We start from the raw sequence: 20,880 nt of genomic DNA on the forward strand, positions 1-20,880 counted from the left end.
TTCAGTTCATGCTTGGGCTCCCTTCTTGAGAAAATTGTCTGTTTCCATCTGTAACAAAGCATTGCTTAGCAGTGTGGATGAGATCCCCACCAGATTTGGTTCCCTTAGTCTTGCTCCAGAAATATCTAAGCAGGACCGTACAATAAAATATTTGTAAAGCTCACACTCAAGGTTTTCTGCTATTAAAATAAATAAATAAAATTGTAACTTTGATAGACTGTAGCAGAGTAATGCTACAGGTAGTTGCAGCCTATTTCAAGCTCTTTGAACTACCTATAAAAAAAAAAAAAATCATAATTTATACAAATCACAGCCACCAGAGGCACTACCTGGGGCTTGAAGGAGATAATTTGCCTTAAATAGCACTATTGAAAATCTCTTCTTTAAGAAAAGTTATTTAAGAAGTAGTCATCAAATTTATCTCATCTCTGAAAATTTTTCACTTGTGTCATGTTTCTTTCCCCAAATCTAGTAACCTTCCAGGATACAAATACACACTGCAGTATTAAATACCACAGATTCATTGAATGGGTACCGTTTTACAGTAAGGCATTAAAAAGAAAAAACCCAAATCTTTTTAATTAAAACAGTTGAAACACAATGTCAGAAGGAATAAGCATCAGTATTTTCTTTCAAAGATAAAATCTGCACTATGAAAGTTCATAATTTACATATATCTAAATTTAAGGTTATGAACTGTGACATTTAAGGAACAACTGTATTAAAGAAAAAGAAATGTCTATGGTTGTCACTGAACAGTCCTAAATAGCCCCTAGATTTATATCCAAACCAGGCACATAGCAGTACGGCACCCTCACCACACACCAAACTATTAACACCAATAACGTCGTATGCTCTGAAATCATTAGTTTGACACAGGCAAGGCAACATCCAGTTTTGGAATTCAGAAATCACTGTTTAATGGATGCCACCTAATAGAATCAATGTAATGCCTCATAAAAGATGGTAAGATTGAGTGCAGACTTAAAACAAAACACTATGGTAAATTTAACCAAAAGTATCTTCCATTTATAGCCTTCTCAATACCCATGCCTATACTGCTGCCCTGGAAATGCCTCAAAATAATTAAGACAAACATAAAACCTTGTCACTATGTCCCCTCTTCATATATGAGGTTCTATCAAGTACAGATTCAGATGGAATTTAAACAAAGGAAGTGAAGGTGAGTATGTTTTAGATAGGATAGGAGAGAAGAGATAAAAAAAGAGGAAAATATCTAGTCTATCATGAAGAAGGATTATTTTTTTCCTCTCTAAATACAATTCAGAAAAAGAAGAAACTGTAAATTTAAAGCTATCTCACCCCAGCAATCGCCTGAGCAAGTAGTGTCTTTCCACATCCTGGTGGTCCATGTAAAAGAAAACCACGAGGTGGAACCACACCTAAGTGGTTATAGACTTCGGGATGACGGACATGAATGAGCATCTTGCATATTTCCTGTTAAGAACAAGAGAGACATCCATTTAAATTGCAGAAATTAGTATTATAGATTGCTAATATTATAGACAGGCCAAAATAAAGCAAGTTCTTTTTATTAATGTAATTTCAGTGACTGCTTTCAGAAAGATTAATCAAAGGAAAAAAACCCAAAACTTTGTTGCTGTTGGTATAAGCAGCTATTCTCGGTGCCATGCAGATGAATTCTGCCAAATTTCTTCTTTGTCATTTTTCATGCAACATTTTATTCAGTGCATTCTGTATCCCACAAATAAAATTTTAACTAACCTTTAAAGTTTCATCATTGCCTCCTACATCCTCAAACTTCACTGAAGGATGGTAAAGCTCTGTTCTCTTACTTCTAACTGTTAAGGAGGAAAAGTCAGGCAAATTTAGACATGGCATAATAGTAGTTGCTAACACTGAGCAAGAAAGTACTCAGCCTACACAACTAGCTAAGTACATGGAGTAGTATTATTTTTTGGTAGTAGACACAGGACTGGAATACTTTTTGAGTACAACATTAAGGCTAAATTTCTTAACAAAACGCTCAAGGTCACTTCTGTGCACCTCAGAAAACACTTCTCTAGTAACAGATTCCATGGTTAAATACCATCTCTTTGTTTGGAGCAGCACCCCAAAAATAACTTCTCACCTTTCTCTTTAAGTAAGATGGAATCAATTTCTCCATCTACATTTGGAAATTCTTCTTTTTTCCTTTTTGCTCTCTTACCCTTTGTCTTCTTTCTTTCACTCTCCAAGACAGAAAATTCTGTTGATTTCTAGGGCATAAAACCAGACTCAAATATACAAAACCTTCCAAGACAGTGAATTTCTAAAAATACTTAGAAGAACAAAATGTATATGTGTTTATGATGCTTAACTTGCACACATTATATGAATAAAGACAAGCAAGGCAGGAATTTAACCCCTTCTTTTTGTAGAAAATCTTTTTTTCTTTTTACTTAGGATTTGGCTTTTTTTTTTTTTAAAGGGTTAATTACAGCAGTCACTTTTTTGCTAAAAGTACATACTTATAAGCAAAAAAACCCCAAACAACCCCCCCAAACCACTAATCAAAATCAGACACAAAATCAGTTATTTGCATACCACAGAGCAATCTACTTTGGGGATGAATAAAACTATATCAACATATTTACTCCAATGGAAACAAATTTTTATTACTAGTAAGTCATGAGCGGCTGTAAGAAAATATTCAGTGCTGACACAAGTTAACTGCATGTAAGAAAAGGACTAATACAGGAAAAATTAAAAAAAAAACAGGTTCAATGAAAGTTAGTTTTTTGGGTTGTTTGGTTTTTTTTTTTTAGAGTACAGTATTGCAAACATTTTACAAGTTGAAGATCTCCCTTTTATTCAATTTCTTTATATAAGAGGGTGCAGTACTACTAGGATAAAAGGATTATTTGTCAAATGTGCCTATTCAGTAAGCATTTTGCGTAATTAGAAAGGTAGATGTAAATGTCGTTCTTCCTTCACATAAAAAAGAGCATCCTGCCAAAATATCTGGTCAGCCAAACAACATAAGTGTTAGCTCCCATGCATAAATGGAAATTTTTCAATAGCTGAACAAAGTTGTTTTTTTCTAAATAAGAAAAAAAGTTGGGGGGGGTGTCACAAAGTGGGCAATATGGATGGGGAGTAGGACCTATTTTTAATCGCTTTATAAATCAATGCAATTTCCTTTCAACTTCCCCAACTCTTGTCCGTCCAAAAAACTTCAGCTTTCCCCAGGCTCACTAAGACTTAACCACTGGCTAAGGGAGACTACATGCTATGGCTACAGCAAGCCACATGCTTCCTGACTAGTTAGGCTGGTCACTGGCAAACAGAATAAATACCAGCTAAGTTCCACTATCTTCCTCTCAGTACGGGCAGTAATCTGGGTCTCCCTAATACCGAGCACTACATTTTCCTCAAAAAATGTGGAGGAAATTCATAATTTTGTGACTTTTTACGCCCCATACAAACATGCTTGAAATGGGCCAGAGGGTTCAAAAATCACTTCTGACGCAGCAGAAAAATGAGCTAAGCCCTTTCTTCTTCAGAAACCAAGCTAAAAACAAATACCCCACTGAGCTTAAGCTAATCTTTCCCTTCTATTTAACATGTTCACTATCTTTAAACACAGCATGCATGTTTGTGATAAAAATGATATGTTTTAAAAATCCAGAAAGACAGACAGTGCTTTTGGCCTTAGTATCACCCTTCAAAAGCCTGTCAAATCACACAGGAAATTATATTCATACTTGCTACTTAAATCACATTGAGTTTGTAAAACAGAATACCTCAGAAATCAGTTTCTTCTCATCTCCTTCTCCATCCTCAGAAAGGTCAATGAAAAAGTGTTTTCCACATGGAGTTTTATCAATGAACCAGCCCGCTTCAGAGATGCGTGTTTCAACTCTTGTTCCTGGTGAGAGGGTGCTTGTTTGAGGAGGTGTTCGCACAGGAGGGGGGGTTTCCATTGGGTCATCTTTTGGAGTGGTTGGAACAGAATCGGGATTTCCTTTCTTGTATAAGCTCAGCAGGGAACTGTTCATATGATTTGTAGACTGCAGATTAATATATTTTAAAAGAAAATGTACAAGTTATAATTTGGATTATTTATATTAAGAGACCAATGAAAACTTTCATAAACCTCAGTTAGCATCCTCGCTGGAGAAAGTAGTCCTGGATCTTCTAACCCACTCCTCTGCAAATCAAATGACTGCATACAAAACTACACCTTCTGGTTGAAGAGGCAACAGCCTTTGCCAGTAATAGTCAGATGTGTCAGTTCCTTCAATCATTTCATTCAATAGCCAAGTCTTTTGGGCCCCCAGTGTGCTTTCCTCCAAAGTGAATCCCCACCATAGGTTCTTCCTTTTTCTTCAGAAAATAGCCTCCTTTTAGCTCTATAGATTCTCAGTTGGAACTGCCAACTCCAGCTACACCTCATGTTCATCTCCACTTTTAAACTCTACAAGTGCATTACAATTTCATAACACAGAATCATGTGTTATGCAAATACAAACAATCACAATAAAATACAACTTACTAGATCTTCTGGATAATCATCATAATCAGAGACATCTGTGGCACTTCCTGCAGTCCTTTACATGGAAGGAAGAAAAAAAAAACTAAAGTACCAGAGCAGAACTGCAGGTGAGACACCCACAAAAATGAACAAATGCAATTTCCACAACACAGTTCCCCACAACCATGATATGTAGCCTAAGACGGGAGAAAAACTCCTGACCAGCATGCTTTAAATTTACTACTATGAAGAGTTTAAAATGCATCCTTTCCAAGGATGAGTTGGATCAACTTGGCAACCTGGCTGAAAGACAGTCTTAAAAAAAAAGTGATGTCAGATCAATCTGATTCAGTTCACCAAGAGATCACACAATCACCAATGCTGGCACAAGGGAAGTGGTAGGAAATCACTGCTGAACTAGACTAGTCCTTTTGATTACAATGTCCTAATTGCCCATGAGACCCTTAATATCTATCACAGGTTAGAGAAACCAGAATGGTCCATGAGACTATGCACAGGGTTAAGAGTTAGGAAATCTTAATTCCAATCTCATACCCAGTAGTGATTTACTCTGAATAGCCTGTCTTGTAGTCTTATCTCTCAGATTTAGCTAATATCTCTCACACCCAAGAAAGATTAAGAACAAAACAAAACAAAGGAACTGAATCACATGAGGATTGGGACCTTATGTGGAAAACTATCAAGGAAGCCCCACGGATATCCACTAATTCAGGGCTGTATGTTCCCTATAACAAAGAAATCATGACTGGCTCTAGTATCTGCTTGTCTTCAGTGAAAAGAGTGCTTCTATTAACTACAGGTAACTTCTGATGAAGACAAGCCTAAGGGAAATCAAGGATCTATCTGTAACCTTGAAACTACCAAGATTTAATAATATGAAGACAGAAAGCTTTAAAGAAATGATAATACTAATGGCACTGTTAAAGTAATCCAATAATAAAAATTCTTATTACTCATTTTTCTCTTGTTGTCTTGCTCTTTTTGCCACATGTTCAGCTTCTAAAACTGCTAAATCTTCACGTTCTTTTTCATTACTGATTATTCCAAACACTGAAAGAAAAAGTTCAAACACAATAAGAAAACAGCCAAAGCATAATCAAAGAATTTGGCATCTTGGACATAATACTAACAGAATTACCTTTTTCAACTTGTATTCTAAAAGCATTTCTTTTTCTTCGTCCATATTCTGCACTGAAAAAACCAAAATAAACAGGTTACACCAACTGCTTTGTCCAGCAACATATTGTCATTCTCAGTGGAAAAAATACATTGTAAATTGATACTCAAGCTTCTACACAAGTTCTTATTAAAAACCAACTATGTGAAAACGTGATGTTTCTTCTTAAGCCTGGAATAGCTCAATCACTGGAATGAAACAAAACCACTAAACTGTACTGGTCTCTAAAGGGAAGTTTAGTGAAAATTATCAAGGTCCTCTTTTAACTGTAGATATAGAGAAGCAACAAGGTACAAATGAGCACACTGGATTCTATTTCACAACGCTACTGATTTTTTAATTTTAATTCAAACAAGAACATATGAACACAGGACTACGGTCTAGAAAGGACAGTCTAACAAGGAGTAACTGTGCTAATATGGTCACTATAAGAAAATCTCATTCAATAAGCATCCTTAATTGCAAACAAAAATCATCAACCTTTTACCTTCACTTACTGAGGGTATATTTTATTTATTTGTTTTTATACAATAACTGTCAGAGGAAAAACAAAACAAAAACCCAAGACCTGCAAGCAGCCTAAGCAAGGGATTTGGCTCCCCTTCTCCTACAAGGCGCAAATAAATAGAACATGCAAGCATAAATGAATACACTTCTCCACCTTCATTAACCCCCGCACCCACCAATGATCTGCTGAAACACAACCTTGCTCCCCACCCAGAAAAGCGTAACAACCTAAAAATAATTAGGCAAGACTGACTGTCCTGTTTAGCAACTGAGCAAGATTTAGGGTCTTACTGAATCCCGTATCTCCCCCATCTGCCTGCACTGAAGTGTTATGTTCCCCTCATATTTTAAGCTCACTGGGGCAAAGACCAACATGTTGTAATGCATCTGTAGCAAAAAAGCTACCCACAAAAAACAAACTGCAACGAGATCTTGCAATGCCAATGCATTAATAAAATATGAATTACTAGACATATCAGCAGAAGAAAACACTGGAGTGGAAATGATCTTATTGTTTCAATCAACCTCAACAACTGGTAATGAAGTTAACACAAAGAAAATTAAAATTTTGATTAAAAATACACAAGTGCAAAATAACATGGTAATTGTTATATTCCATATTTTGAATGTGGAACATAAGAATACAAATCTTTGCTCACCTGTAGGTTTTCTGCAAATCAGATGCTAGAATTCCAATGTCAACATACTGGCCACATTTACTACTTGCAAGATACTGAAATGAAGAATTTTAAGCAGGGAATAAAATCTTTGTCAATCACTTCACCAGAACAGCTAGATCAAATGTACCTATTTCAAACTCTACTCTTCTTAGATGTCAAAGTGAAAATCAGAAACAGCTTTGAATTGCCTTGGACAGTTAGCAAGTATTTCCCAATGAAGTGGGAAATGCTTATCAAGACACAGACAACTAGCTAGCTATGTTTCCTGGGGAAAAGCAGCATACTGTATTTTGGTGCTTCGGTGACTTCTGCTGCTGCAACTCCATTGTTTTTATTTTGTAAGAAAGATGACTTTGTAACCCACACACCATCTTATTGTCAATCCTTCTAAAGTTCTTGGTTTCTCTCAGTTAGCCTCCTTTTGTTTTAGATCTTCTACCTTAAAAATGAAACAATCTACATCAATTAGTATGGATACTGTCATAATAGGAACTTTGCAAGATGTTTCAAAGAATACTATAGAAAAGTATATAAATGAAAGCGAATTCTATCAAGCCTTTTTTTTTTTCTGACAGCAGCTGATCCACTGCATTTTCAAACCACAATTACGAAAGCGTGAGAAAACGTACCAGATTTCAGGTACAACTGTACTCCATTTGCTTTCTTCCCCCACTCTCCAAATTAGGCGTGAGAGGGAGTTTCAATACTGTAATGGTGGATTCCTTCTTAAAAAAAAGAAAAAGGAGACAGAAAATCTCCCTAAAAGATATGGTATCACAAATGTCACAGCAAGGAGAATTTCAAAATCTCATTTAAATTAATACTTCTATTTAAAACAATCAAATTGCTTACAATTGAATACAGAATTATTTTTTAAAATGATGTTACACTTCGCATCACCCATAGGCAGGTACTGACCTGCAGAAAGTATCAAGCCTACCGTAAGTCCAGCTGGTTCTTTCATTTCAGAATAGTCAAGACATAGTAACTGTGACCTTCCACAGGAAAATAAGCAAGCTCTCTCAAGCAGCCGCTCACATTTTAAGGAGTTAGAAGCGGAGTACACTTATACACTGACACAGAAAAATGGTGTTTAATTTGCAAAGTCACCATAAATATTCCTAAAATAGAACACAGGACTATGCCACCTGAAGGAATCGCTGTTCTCTTCACTCTTCACATGTGTATTATGGAAGTTATCACATTTTTTCCCTTTCTTCACTCATTTAATATAATCGACGTACATGTTTCCAAATGTAAATACTTCCAATTTGCCTACATCTACCCAGAGTGGGTTTTTTTTTGACTATTCATTTCAAACTTGAAATAGCTGCCAGCTTCAGGATCAGAACTACTGAAGAGGATGAAAGAAAGTAAAAAAAACAAACAAAAATAGAATAAAACAAACAAAAAGACCTTTTTAAAGGTCTTTTAAAAGCCTTTTTAAAGCCCTGAGAGACAAGGCGGGGTTTCGGCGCTGGCTGCCGTTCCCTCCCGCACCTGAGCAGGCCGGATGCTCAAGGCCCCTGTCAGCGAGCCCCGCCGTGCCGGCCGCCGGGAGCCCCCCCGCCGGCTGCCGCCCCGCGGGGACAAGGGCCGCTGGCCAGCCACCGCTGCCTGCCCGCGGCGGGTACCTGCTTCACCCGCTGCTTCAGCCGCAGGTCCACGAAGTGCCCCGGCCGGCTCCGCATCGCCGCTCGCCGCCCGCCGAGGCCGAGCGCCTCGCCGCGGGCCAAGCGGCTGTCCAAGCGCTTCGCCTGCGCGGGGCGGCCGGGCGGGAATTGTGCGCAGGCGGCGCCCGGGCGCGCCTCAGCCGCGCCGCCGCAGGCCCCCTTCGAACTGCCCGCCTAGTGCCGGCAGACCGCCCCGGCCCGGCGGCGGCGGAGGGGCCGTGCTGTGGGCGCGCTCCCGTTTCCCGCCTCTGACCCGCCGGGCCGCTTATTAAGTTTCAGAACCGGCGCCCGCGGTCAGGGCTGCGTGAGATGCCCGGCAGCGCCGTCACGAAGAGCAGGGACGTGCCCCGGCTGCCACCGCCAGGCCGCGACCACTGAGGAGGCCCGGGCGCGGGCTGCCGCGGGGACTCCACTTCCCAGCATGCTGCGCGGCGGGGAGGGGCGGGGCCAGGCGCGGCCCTGCCCGGATGGGGGGGCGTGGCGTACGGTGGCCGGGAGGGCGGCGGCCGTGGCGGGATGGAGTCGGTGGTCTTCATCTTCTCGCTGATTGACTGCTGCGCCCTCATCTTCCTCTCCGTCTACTTCGTATCCTTCTCCTCCGGGGCTGGGGGGCCCCCGGGGCGGGTAGGGTTGGGGCTGCGCCCACGCCCGGCGGGACCGAGGTGGGCCGGGCCCGTTGAGGCGCCGCTGAGGGCGGCCGGCCGGGCGGGCGGGGCCGGAGCCGCCGGGCCGGCGGTGGGTTGAGGGTGGCGGGGCGTGAGGGCCTGTGCTGGGTAACGGCCGCTGGCGGGGGTTGCCCGGGGCAGGCTGTGGAGGCGGGGAGCGCCTCGCTGCGGGGGAACGGCGGGTGATTCAGTGCCCGAAATATGCTGGCTCCTTCAAGGGCTGGAGCTGGGGTGGCTGCAGGCTGCCGCGGGCCTCTGCGGCCGGCGCTACGGAAAATACATCGTGCCTCGGCAGAAGTAGCATGTGCTTGGCGTCGGTGTAGAGAAAAGGGTGCTGAAAGCAGGCTTCACACCCTCAGAAACTACACAGGCTTGAAAAGTAGGGCCAGACGATAGTCTCTTAATTGTAAGGTTACCTTACTCTGTTCTAGACGTGAACTCTTAGCCGGGAGACTGTGAGTTCCTCAACAAACAGGATTTCCATATTCTTTATTACAAACTTCCCGGCAGTTGTTGCTCTCTGGTATTGTTAGAATGTCAAAGCACTGGTTTGGCTTTCTTTTTTTGTCTGAATAAAAGAGAATTGGCTCTCGTATTCTTTCAGTGCTGGTGCTATTTCAGAATCGACTCACTTCTCCTAACAGAAGAAAGTATGGAAGCACTCGAAAGAAATTCATCCTAGAGCGATAGGTTGTTTGTTGAAAAATGAAAAGACTTACCTATTTTTTAGGGATAGAAAAAATCTCGTGCTTCTTCATTTTCTTGGAGAAAAGGAGCATGAACTTTACAGGACATAGCATGACGATGTGCACACATGCACGCTAAGCCTTTTTTCAGAGGACTTTTCTGTTTGAAATCTTCATATTTCAATTGCTGAAAGTTCATTTGATAATGATGTTACCCTCTTATTTCCTAGTAAAGTATGAATTAATCCAGTATTGCTGTAAATGTAAAAAAAGTAGATCCACTTCCTAAAACTGCACTATTTAGCTTTATTGTGACGAGAATTCAAAAAGTGCATTAACTTTTTCTTTCTTTTAAGTTCTGATTTCAAGTGTTGTAGTAATAATTCTGATGCTAAAAATACTGCGTTTGCCTCCCTGGTCTGTTTTAAGCGTTGAACTGAACTTTAGCATTTGTGCAACAGTTGCCATTGGAAAAACATCATAAAATCACTTGGCCTGATGCCAAAATGTGGCCTAACTTTCTACCTAAAGTAGGAATGAGTTGTAACTAATTGAAATATGCCTTTGGCAAGTCAGCTGCAGAACAAGACAGTCTACGCTGAGAGCAAAATGCTCTCCTCAACTTATTGGATAAAAATAAAGCTTTGTGTATTCTGAGTTACCATACAATTTTTCCTTATCTTGGACTTCAGATAATTACACTATCAGATTTGGAATGTGACTACATTAACGCTAGATCATGCTGCTCAAAACTCAATAAAGTAATTATTCTTCTTTGCATTTAATGTGGTTTAAGAAAACAGTCCTTCATCTTACCGTCACAAATAACAGGGATGTAATGTATATCTGAAGAGCCTTGATTGGCAATATTTTGCATATATCCTTCATTTCAGTGTGCTTGTCTTTTTTGGATGCCCGTCTTTCAGCAAATTCAGTCATGAATGGCTGCTCTTCTGATCCTTGGTGCTCTGAGATGGGCTGCTACTCTGAATTCGTGGGACTGAGACTTAACTCTTTGCAGAGCTCTTGTAGGTGTGCTTTCGTTCTTGTAGGTGTGCCACACCAAGGATGTCTACTCGTGGCTGAACTCTGGGATCTTTATAGCAACTTTCTCTGATGCTTCTGTATAATTTCTAACCTCTTGAACAGTAGGGAATTTTACTGTGACAAGGAAAAGTACCGTTTTGACCAAATCTGCTTAAAACTGATTTCATTAAATCGATGTGGCTTTCCTGCATGGGTGTTCACTTTGATTTAAAGGTATTTTCTTTCTTAATGTAAGAGAGAATGCTGCAGGATGCTATCAAGCCAAAAATATGTTATTGCCAGGGGCTGACCCAAATTAACTATGCCAGTTTTCATATTGATTAACTTTCTTATCTGTTCCAAGCCTGAGGGTGTTTGTATGTCCTGTGTCTGTACAGATTTCAGTTAGCTGCCTCTCTCATTCCTAAATCCAATGTTCTCTGCAGTGATTTCAGATGAGCACTGTATACTTTCTTAACTCACTTTCTTAAATGCTTATGTAATATAGTTGTGTTCAAATAGCTGCTGTGCTTCTATCTAGAAATTTTTGTAATACTTAGATAAAGTACCTCTGTTGTAATATCTTATGGCCTGATTTCTGGCTTACTCATGTGGAATCTGTCTGAAGCTATTAATTTCCCCATATTGTGATGAAATCACATGAATTTTCTTCTTCCATGAATTTTCTGTCTGAGTTTGATATGATTAGAATCAGATGATAATTCCATATAGATCTTTTTCAGAAAGGAATTTACATTTGTGCATATAACTTTTTTTTTTTAATTTCCTTTTTTACAGTGGGTGGTCCCTGAGGTGATTGGCCATGCTGTTGTAACTGTATTAATGCTTATTTCATTGCACTGGTTCATCTTTCTCCTTAATTTGCCAGTAGCGACATGGAATATATATAGGTAAGTGCAAAGGGTTTTGTGTGCTTTTTTTTCACTGTTACTAGTTTAGCTTTAGGTGTGGCATGAAGATAAATAATATGTTATGATGAGATGTTTCAGTTTTGTTCTTGAGCTGCTAACAGTCTTCATGGATCTAACTAACGTAAAACTGTCCTCTCCTTGCAATTAAAATGACAAGAAACCCAACAGTGTAAAGGATATGAAGCTTTTGGCCTTTCCTTGCATTCTCTCTAGTGCCCAGGAATCTTGATTTGTGAGTCATTCTCAAGTTCATAGGAAATAATAGCATGTTAATTGGGATTATGAAGTACTACTGCAAACATAGTTGTTAATGTTTTTCATGCTGTGCCTACATGCCTGATAGTGATATCAGCGTAAAAGTACTTAGGTCAGCATGGCTGATGGTTGTAAAACCATCGGTCTGTGGTGTTACCTCCCGCACCTTTCTTCATTTATGGTCTTGTCTTTGCCCCTCAGTTACATTGTTTTTGGTCTCCCGTCTTGCTTCTTTATATTTGGAAAGGTTTGCGGACTTTTCATCTTATGACAACTGTCAATGTTACTGGTCTTTGTATGACTTACTGGCCGTCCACCACTTTGAAATGGTTTACTTGTAAGTAGGGGTTTCCATGTGGCAACATTGGGACTGTTGGTTCAAAAATGTTCTTTTTATTTTGTATCATTTGATGTGCAGAGAATTGAACCTTTACAGGTATTATGCTAATGAAAACTGGGTGTGCATTTGTCGCAAATTATCTCTAATCACTGTACTACAGGAAGTCCAAAAGACCAAATGTTTAAGATATAGATATGAAAAGTTGGCTGTAATTCTTGTTTGCCTGAAGCTGCTGGGGCTTAACTATTTGCAGGGTCGAGCTGCTGGTAAAATTAAACAAGTGGTTTCATAGCTCTCATTAAAAAGAAGTTGAGGATCCCTTTACTGATAACCTCGTTGTTCTTGGGCAAAATAACCATGCATTTATTACCCTTGTTTTCTACAAAACTGCTAGCAAAGCCTTCAAATGTTTCTAAGCTGGGGTAACATGAGACAGTATAACTTTTATGCTTAATAAACAAATGTTGCCTAAATGCACACAGATAGGGATAGTTTTGTTTGGCCATTGGTATGTACAACTGTATACACTGTTGCACAAAATGACCAGTATTCCCTTTGGTATCTGCTGGCAAGTATGGAGTTTGCATTTGATATTTCATTTAGGCTAGACTGTTTCTACAGAGACACTAGAGAGAGAATGCATTTTCTTTGAAGGTTTGAAGATCTCTTCAAACTGGTTACCCCTTTGCTGCTTCCTTTTGCTTACTTATGTTAATGCTTAAAGTAGCCACTTGCTTTCCCTTCTAAACCTGGTCAGAGAGAATTTTAAAAGATAGAATTATTTCTATTTCCACACTTCAGGCAATAAGCTTTGACTGCTGTTTTGAATTGACAGCTCTCTTTTTATATTTGTCATACATGGGGTAGGCATTCTGAATGTCCTAAAATCCAGGATTGTTTCCTCAATTTTAGATGGGCAGTGTGGGCAATAAATGAATATGACAGTATGATAATTTGCTCGTCCTGCCACAGGAAATCAAAATGTTAAGCCTGTGTTGCTAATCCTCCCTTCTTTCTGAGGATTGAGGAGTTTCACCCCCATTAATAGCCTGGAATATCCTGTCTGTAGTGAAGGAGTTAAAGGTCTGCAAAAGCAAGTGTGTTGTTTAGCTGAAAGTTTTCTTGTTCTGTGTGGTTTTGCTGCAGAAGTTTTTTGCTGTTTAGAGTATGACAACTGGCTTGAGTTGTGTCTGTCAGCATCTAGCATCATTGTGTCCATGACTGCAGTTCCTTAGATGTATAATATAAGCTGTACTAGCTTGTGGGTCTTTTGGAAAAACTACCTCCCAACTTCCGCAACCTTTAATTAAGTTGCATCATTTAAGAGTTATCATTCTTCTTAAAAAGCAAAATCAATAAATACTACCTTTATGGCACTCATATCCTAGCGATGTAAGAAAACTATGCATTCTATCTCTATTTCTAGGATAAATTGGTACAGGAGACTTGAGTTCTTCCTTTTATTCCAATAAAACGCATTACATTTCCAGTAAATGAACAATAATTTGTGTTATAATACTAGAAATAGAACAATCGCTTAAAACTTCAAATTTAGAAGAGACTTTCAAACTGTAATTATTTCACATGAACTATTTTTAATGGGACATAATTGTCTTTGTTATTAATCAAATATGCTGCAGTGCTTTTTAATGCCTCCGTGAAAGAAAGACAAATACTGTGGGTTGTTGGTTTTTTTTGGTCTCCTGCTGCTGCTAGGAAACATCCTTGTTTCTTGTTCCCTTTCTTCCCCTCCTATTACTGAAATGAATGTTGTAAGAGGTGGGGGAGCACCTTTTGGGGTACAAGTGGTGCCATTCTTTGAGTATGTAAAGAAAATGAAAACGTGTTCTGTTCTGAGACCTTTCTTTTGCTCCAGGTGTAAGACCGGGAGTTAAATTCCTGTGTAGAAAGAGTGTTATTCCAGGAAGGTAGAGCCTGTATGACATTTTAAGTGAAATAATACTACTGTTCTAGGCTGAGCTCAGCTGGAGTGAGAACTTCCCATGGTTGCATTTGCTCTCTTGAGATATGTTTATGACAAAAGAACATGCTGCTTGTTGAATTTTCACAGGACATAAACATTCGTTTTGCTGGTTTTGTTCTTCCTTTTACTTACATTTTCACTTTATTTCACTCAATTGTTGTTCTTATGTGGGTTTGGACAGCAGTAGTTAACTTCTTCAGTTCTGCCCAATCTCTCATCCTGTCAGCCTCAGTGCCTCTGCTGAGGTAACGCAGGATGGTTGTGACAAAGATGGGAATCATACACGGATCCTTTGCCTTGTCTTATGCTATCTCATTTTGACCACTGGAGTTTGTGATTATCCATGTGGGGTTTTTTGTAAATAAATCACTAATTCATAGCTAAATTAATTCTTTTCTAGTACCTTTCATCTAATGCATCTTTCCACTGTGGTTGGACGTTTCCTTCATAACACCAAGTAACCATGAACAGCAATTAAAATGAACTGGAATTGGCTATTACCTGGAAACTCTCCCATTTATACATGGGAAGCTGGGCTGATGCTTTTGGTACTTCTTGTTCTCTTATTCTTTGTTTGTGGGTTGTAGTGGCAGAGATATACGCAATATCCTGAAACTGAAATAGAATTAAAAAAGAGCTCCCTTGTGTTGAATTGTGAAACAGCTCTTTAGATAAAAGTCCCTTCTGTGCAAGCTCTCCCCCTCCCCTTCCCCTCACACTCCCTGATGTTTTGATGACTATACTTCTGTTGTTTTTTTTTTTTTTTCTCCTCTTAAACTTTCAGGTACATTATGGTGCCAAGTGGAAACATGGGAGTATTTGATCCCACAGAGATCCATAACCGAGGACAACTGAAATCACACATGAAGGAAGCCATGATTAAACTAGGCTTTCATCTGCTCTGTTTCTTCATGTACCTTTACAGGTTAGTTTCAAAAATTGCTCCCAAGGAACAAAGGAATTGTCTGCCAGCTATTTTTATCTCTTCTATTCCTCTAGTGTAATTGCTGGTATTTGTAAGTGTCTTATCTTTTTGCATCCTGCTAAGCCTCAGTAATATATTTTGACAGCTATCTGCGGGCTCATTATTATATGCCTTTATTCTTTCTGATCAAACATTGTTTGGAAACTCAGACTTCAACTCAAACACACTATAAGTACAATATAGAGAGTTATATGATTTCAGCACCTAGAATAATTAGACTATTTAGAATGGAAATCATCTTGAGAACCAAGTTTATTTTACAAGTTCTGTTTTAGAAAATAAGGTTGATCTGGTTAAGTTAGAAACTTAGCCATGAGTTCTGTGATGGGGCCACTTACTACAAGATGGAAGAACTACTGTTCTTCTACTGCAGCATTACTTCTGCAGTCCCTTGTCTTCGTAAGCAAAGCACGTAGCATAGTTGCCTTGACTTTCTATTTCAGAATCAAGTGCAGTTCTCTCATGAAAGCCATAGCTGTTCCTACTTGCACATGCTTCAGTAATCCACTGGTATCATGTTTTCTGTTTTGTCACAGTATGATTCTGGCTTTGATAAATGATTGAGAAGTTGAAAAAGAACCATTAGCTGCCAAATTGGGTCATCACTCCAGTGACTGGTTGTGGAGCCACAGACACCTTCCGAACATACCTAGATCAGTGTCGTCATGCAGTATATTTTTCCTCTTTGAACAAGAAATATTTTTCTGTATTTTTAACATAAAATATTTTCAAAAGACATTGGAATTGTGTAGCACTTGTTTTTGTTCCTTTACAACCCAAACTGCTGGAGCTGCTGCTTCTGTAAGGTGAAATCTTGCTTAAAGAACTGATCTCATAGAATTAAATGGTGAGAAGGGAAACTCATTTCAGCAGCACAGGCTGATAATAGTGGTAGCTCCAGAACAAATTTAAGTGCAGCTCTGATGTCTGCTTCTTACTGAAAGGTGTCAGGATGTGCCTCTGGCTGTCAAGCTGTCCTGTTACAGCCTAGTTTGAAGCAGCACTTGGAACATAGATTTCAAAGTGGAACAGTAGCACAGTTTGCATCTTTGTGTCAGTGTTTTTTTCCAGCTAAAAAGCAATGGAATAAAAGTTACGTTTTTCTTCCTTTCCACCCCTCCCCCCAACAACCTATATCAAGTCTTGTGTTTGGATGGATTAAGGTCCCTTTGGTGAAGGTGACACTTGTGTGTAAGAGTGAAAAACAGATAAATAAGAAATATGATTAATACTTGCTTTTTCCCTTCAACTCCTATTTTGTCATTGAAATACATCATAGACCTCCATACAAAGTAAACATCTCATTGCACCGGGGTTGGAGTTGGTTGCGGAGCAAAAGACTTACCTGCAGTCACTACTCCATGAACCTGCTGTTTCTATATCCAGTCAGGTGAATCAAGAGGATGTCTAGCTTGGGGAGGTGGTCTGGTAAACCATAACCCAGTTATCCCGAGTCTGATGTAACTCTGCTTCAAAGACACCGGGAAACTAAGTTCTCGTTGTGCAGCTCTTGCATCAGTGATAAGTATATGAACTGAGTTCGTACCCTCACTGTCTTTCAATTTTTTGTATGTGCATAGAAACAGGTTTTTTGAAACAAACACATCAAGTGAAACACTTCAAAAATACAGTTCTGTAATTAAGTCCTAAAATTTATGAGTTTTTCCTTCTTAAGTACTTGTTCTTTGGTGTATAGCTATAGTTAGCAGATTGTTTTCATGGCCAGCAGTGAAAAGACAACACTGAATCTTGATTTCTCTAGATACCTCGTGTTGAATGTTTGTTCTAGGAAAAGTTTGGCTTTAAATTTATGGTGGATGGAGTCCAAGTTCAGCTGTTGCAAAGATGAAAAACAAACTGCTGAAAATTATGCTCATTAAAAAATAACTAGGGAAATAGCTACCACAGCTGTATGCCACTGACTACTTGACACCACAAAAATCAAACTACAGAAAGTACTGCCTTATAAAGTGAAACCCAGACAGGATGTGGGTCTGGAAAAAAGAGAGCAAATAAAACTTTAAAAGAGGAAAGTCAGTAACTTTTGTAGCAGCTTACATAGTAGGCAATTAAGTTATCTTATTTGTATGTGAAAAAACATGCTACACATATGTTGGGTTTTATCTATTAGAAGAAAGGGCAGTGTTAGTAAACTGCTTGAGTTAAGTCTTTACTGTAGTGCTAACAGTAGATAAACTTCATTAATGACGTTTCACACTGAGAAACATGATCATTAATCTGTAAATCCACCACTTAGACTAGCAGTTTTATATCTTATTCCGAAGACGTGATTTTGAGATAAGAGCTTTATTATTAATGAAAATGTTTGTAAGATACGTTGTCTTCAATGATTTCTAACTACTAGCACCTCAGAATTACACTGATGACATTAGATAGGGTAGGCCCATTCCCTAACAGAATTGGTAAAATTTATCACTCACTATGAAAAGCTTCTATTCTCCCCTACTGAGGGAAGTGTTTCTTCAGAGATGGGAGCAGGACAGGGAAGGATAGGGGAAAAGAACAACATATCTGAAAAAAAAACAAATAAAAATGGGGGTAGCATATGTTTCAATTTATATCCCAGACCTAGAGGGGTGTTATTGTGGATTCCTCCTTGCTTCCTTCCTCAAGAATGAATTATTGACCATGATAGACTGACAAAAAAATACAGGTATGTTTTCTAAGTGGTGGTTGTCAAATATTAAACATGCTTTACTTCTATATGAATGCAAACTTCCCACTTCACTTTTTTTATATTAAAAAAATTCTCTGTTCATGCATATCTAACAACGTGTTACAATGGTTGTAAAAACCTCAGTAGCAGGCTCCAGAGACGACTATTCTGCTGAGTAATTACACTGGTAACTTTGAAGCTTTCCTTACTGTACAGGGTCATTTCCTGCCTTAACAGAGATCTTCACAGAGCTCAGTGTCAGCAATAGGAAAAATGTATTTGTAATTGCTAAAAATGTAATTCGTTAGCTGGAAATAGGGATCCTACCGTCATCTATCTCATGGGAGATCCACAGAGCAGAGAAATTTTACACTAGTAAAAATTAAAACAAACTCCCTACTTTCTGAGTCTCCATCAGGGGAGAACAGGGTAATTTAAATCCAAGCTTACTATACAGAATTCAAGACAATTACAAACTTCAGACTGATTTTAAATAAAAATTCACCTAACTTTATCACTATGAATCAGTGTTGAGAACAAAACAAAGATTCCCTCCTATTCACACACCAGAATATATTTCCCTTTGGAACTGAGGCATCCAAGTATAACTTCATGAAGGGACCATTAGCTTATCCTTCAAATGATTAGCTATGATTTATAGAAAGCTCTTAATCCATGAAAATAAATCTGAAGTTGGCCTACAGGGATTCTAACTTTTAACCAAGGTTATTAAGCTCTTTTCCTCACCCCCAGGCTAGAGCCTAGTCAGTTTGCTAAGATATTAATCATTCAACAGTTTTCAGAGATTAGGTAGCTGTTATAGTACTGCACGTGGGATGGGGGGGATTAGTTAATATATGTACGATAGCGTATTTCCCCCTAATTAATCATTACAGTTACAGACTTTGTTATTTATCATCTTGTTTTATTAAAGAATATACTTATGTCCTCATTCTAGTAAACTACTATTTTATTCTAAAATAGTTCTGTATTATGGAACATTGTAAATCAGTGGGATTAATAGTATGACCTACATAGTCCTAAGAACAGTTCTACTAGTTTCAGGTTAACAATCAACCTGAAACCCTGATAAGCCCATAAAAACAAATCTTCATCTGTTCAGTATTGGCATAGCTTTAATCTAATTCTTTTTCTCACAAGATGCTCTCTAGGATTTTGTACAAATGGTAAGAAAAGACCATTTTTGCCTTTTAAGGATATTATGGTAATGATGAGACAGAAAAATTTAGGCTATACGGACCACCATGCAGTTATGCGTACATTAACCGCCTTATCTTTGGCAGAAACCTTAGAGGCATACAAACTTCAGTGGTTACTCTTCAGAGCATTATAGGTCGTTTAAAGTGAGGAGACAACTGGGACTGCCATCCTTCTGTAACGAGTCGATAGCCTAAGCATGTGCAACACATGCGAAGTAGCAGAGAGATGCGTTAGGCAGCACAGAAAGCGTAAGCCAAGGTGTAAAGTGAGAGAGTAAAACCGAAACTGTCCCTCTGGGGAAGTATCCTATCTCAGGCAGAGTTTGGATTTAAGCTAATTATGAAATGCTCATCTACTATCAGGTTCCTTACGTAATTTCTTTTAAATAATGCGAAGGGTTTAAAAAAAAATTACAATTAATTTTAAATCTTACATATGCTGAAATTTCACAGGGTTACAGAAATCATACCTGTTTCTCTTGCAATCTTCTCACCAGTTAAAGGCAGACATAGCCCAGCAGATGAAACACAGCAACAAAGCCAGCCAAAAAACTAGCTTCCTTCCTCTGCTGCGTGGATCGTTTGTGGCTGAAGCAGGTCTGCGATTTAACAACCCTCCTGCAAATACTAATACCCAAGGGAAGGGGCACAAAGCAGCACATGGAAAGGGATAAGGCATCCCCCTTCTGTTCACACCTGCATTTAAGCTGTGATTATCTAAACACTGCTCAAGGGGTAATAATAAGGTTAATACAGAGGTGCTGCTAGAGGGAGGAAAGACCTTTTCTAATCTTCTCTAATAGAAGCTAAAAGAATTTAAAAATTGAATGCATTTCAGCAAAAGGTTTGAGTTTGGAAAAACTACAGGAAGGGCGCGGCAAATTTAGGCACAGCTTTTTATTTAACAGAACATTAGCTAGAGCTGAATAAAAATGCCTAAAATCCAGGACAAAGATGAGGTTCTGTTTTAAGGCACAGGGAAGAGGGACACGAACGCAGGGTTAGTTGGAGAAAACAAAGCCAACAGTTGAGAGGTGTCTTTAAGAGCTCTCAGCCACAGAAGCCGCTTCTATCTGAACAACTTCAGATAGAAGTCTGGAGGTCCCTGATCTCCCATTTAAGAAAAGTCTAAGCAAGATATCTAAGCAAGAGATACATGAAATATCAAAAAAACCCCACAAAACCCACCAATCACCTAAAGCAACCTGTGCCTGGTATTTAAGCAAGCTCCAGCATTGAGCTTTCACTGAGCCTCGAAGGAGCAGACGTTCAATGAGTTCGATAAGCACAGAACGGGACGCAGGCAACTCGACTGCTAAACGTAGTGAAAACACAAGCGTGAGGTAGATTAGAGCCAAACATGAAGAACTGGAAAGCTGCAGAGTTTTCAGTGAGTGAACACTGAAGTGAATTCATCATCGGCTGACCTGCCGCAAATTAATTTTCCTAGTGAGGAAGTGAAATACTACAAATATGGAAGAAGTCTATAATTAATGATCAAGAAATGAACATCCAAGTCATAGTCGTGTAAGTGAAGTTAGGGAAACTAAGAAC

At 39.1% G+C, this 20,880-nt stretch overlaps 2 protein-coding genes across 12 annotated transcripts in view; one reads left to right on the forward strand and one right to left on the reverse strand.

Annotated features, from left to right (window-relative positions):
• Positions 1-8,977, reverse strand: part of NVL (nuclear VCP like) — a 42,816-nt gene extending 33,839 nt beyond the window's left edge. For 4 of the 11 annotated variants that reach the window (XR_012673167.1, XR_012673166.1, XM_075147196.1 and 1 more), the window contains exons 1-9: positions 8,518-8,977; positions 6,863-6,936; positions 5,658-5,710; positions 5,473-5,569; positions 4,520-4,574; positions 3,768-4,034; positions 2,114-2,240; positions 1,747-1,823; positions 1,324-1,458 (exon numbers count right to left, since the gene is read on the reverse strand). Coding sequence is in view for 9 of the 11 variants with exons in the window: in XM_075147196.1 (XP_075003297.1) it covers positions 1,324-1,458; positions 1,747-1,823; positions 2,114-2,240; positions 3,768-4,034; positions 4,520-4,574; positions 5,473-5,569; positions 5,658-5,710; positions 6,863-6,936; positions 8,518-8,574 (942 nt within the window). In the remaining 2 variants the exon portion in view is untranslated. The other 7 variants (XM_075147204.1, XM_075147198.1, XM_075147197.1 and 4 more) reach the window with 7 other exon arrangements.
• Positions 8,978-8,993: 16 nt separating this feature from the next.
• CNIH4 (cornichon family member 4) lies at positions 8,994-16,167 on the forward strand. The gene is made up of 5 exons (XM_075147220.1): positions 8,994-9,141; positions 10,600-10,668; positions 11,732-11,844; positions 15,229-15,369; positions 15,966-16,167. The coding sequence occupies exons 1-5, from the start codon at positions 9,073-9,075 to the stop codon at positions 15,991-15,993; spliced, it is 420 nt and encodes a 139-aa protein (XP_075003321.1). The 5' UTR covers positions 8,994-9,072; the 3' UTR covers positions 15,994-16,167.
• The last annotated feature ends 4,713 nt before the right edge of the window (positions 16,168-20,880 follow it).

The sequence above is a fragment of the Calonectris borealis genome, chromosome 3 (assembly GCF_964195595.1).
Source record: "Calonectris borealis chromosome 3, bCalBor7.hap1.2, whole genome shotgun sequence".
NCBI classification, from domain to species: domain Eukaryota; kingdom Metazoa; phylum Chordata; class Aves; order Procellariiformes; family Procellariidae; genus Calonectris; species Calonectris borealis.

Excerpts from the sequence above, each read along its gene's own strand:
- CNIH4 (XM_075147220.1), top strand. The coding sequence starts at position 9,073 with ATGGAGTCGGTGGTCTTCATCTTCTCGCTGATTGACTGCTGCGCCCTC. Across the intron at positions 11,845-15,228 it reads GCGACATGGAATATATATAG|GTACATTATGGTGCCAAGTG; the intron begins GTAAGTGCAAAG and ends TTAAACTTTCAG. Across the intron at positions 15,370-15,965 it reads TTCTTCATGTACCTTTACAG|TATGATTCTGGCTTTGATAA; the intron begins GTTAGTTTCAAA and ends GTTTTGTCACAG.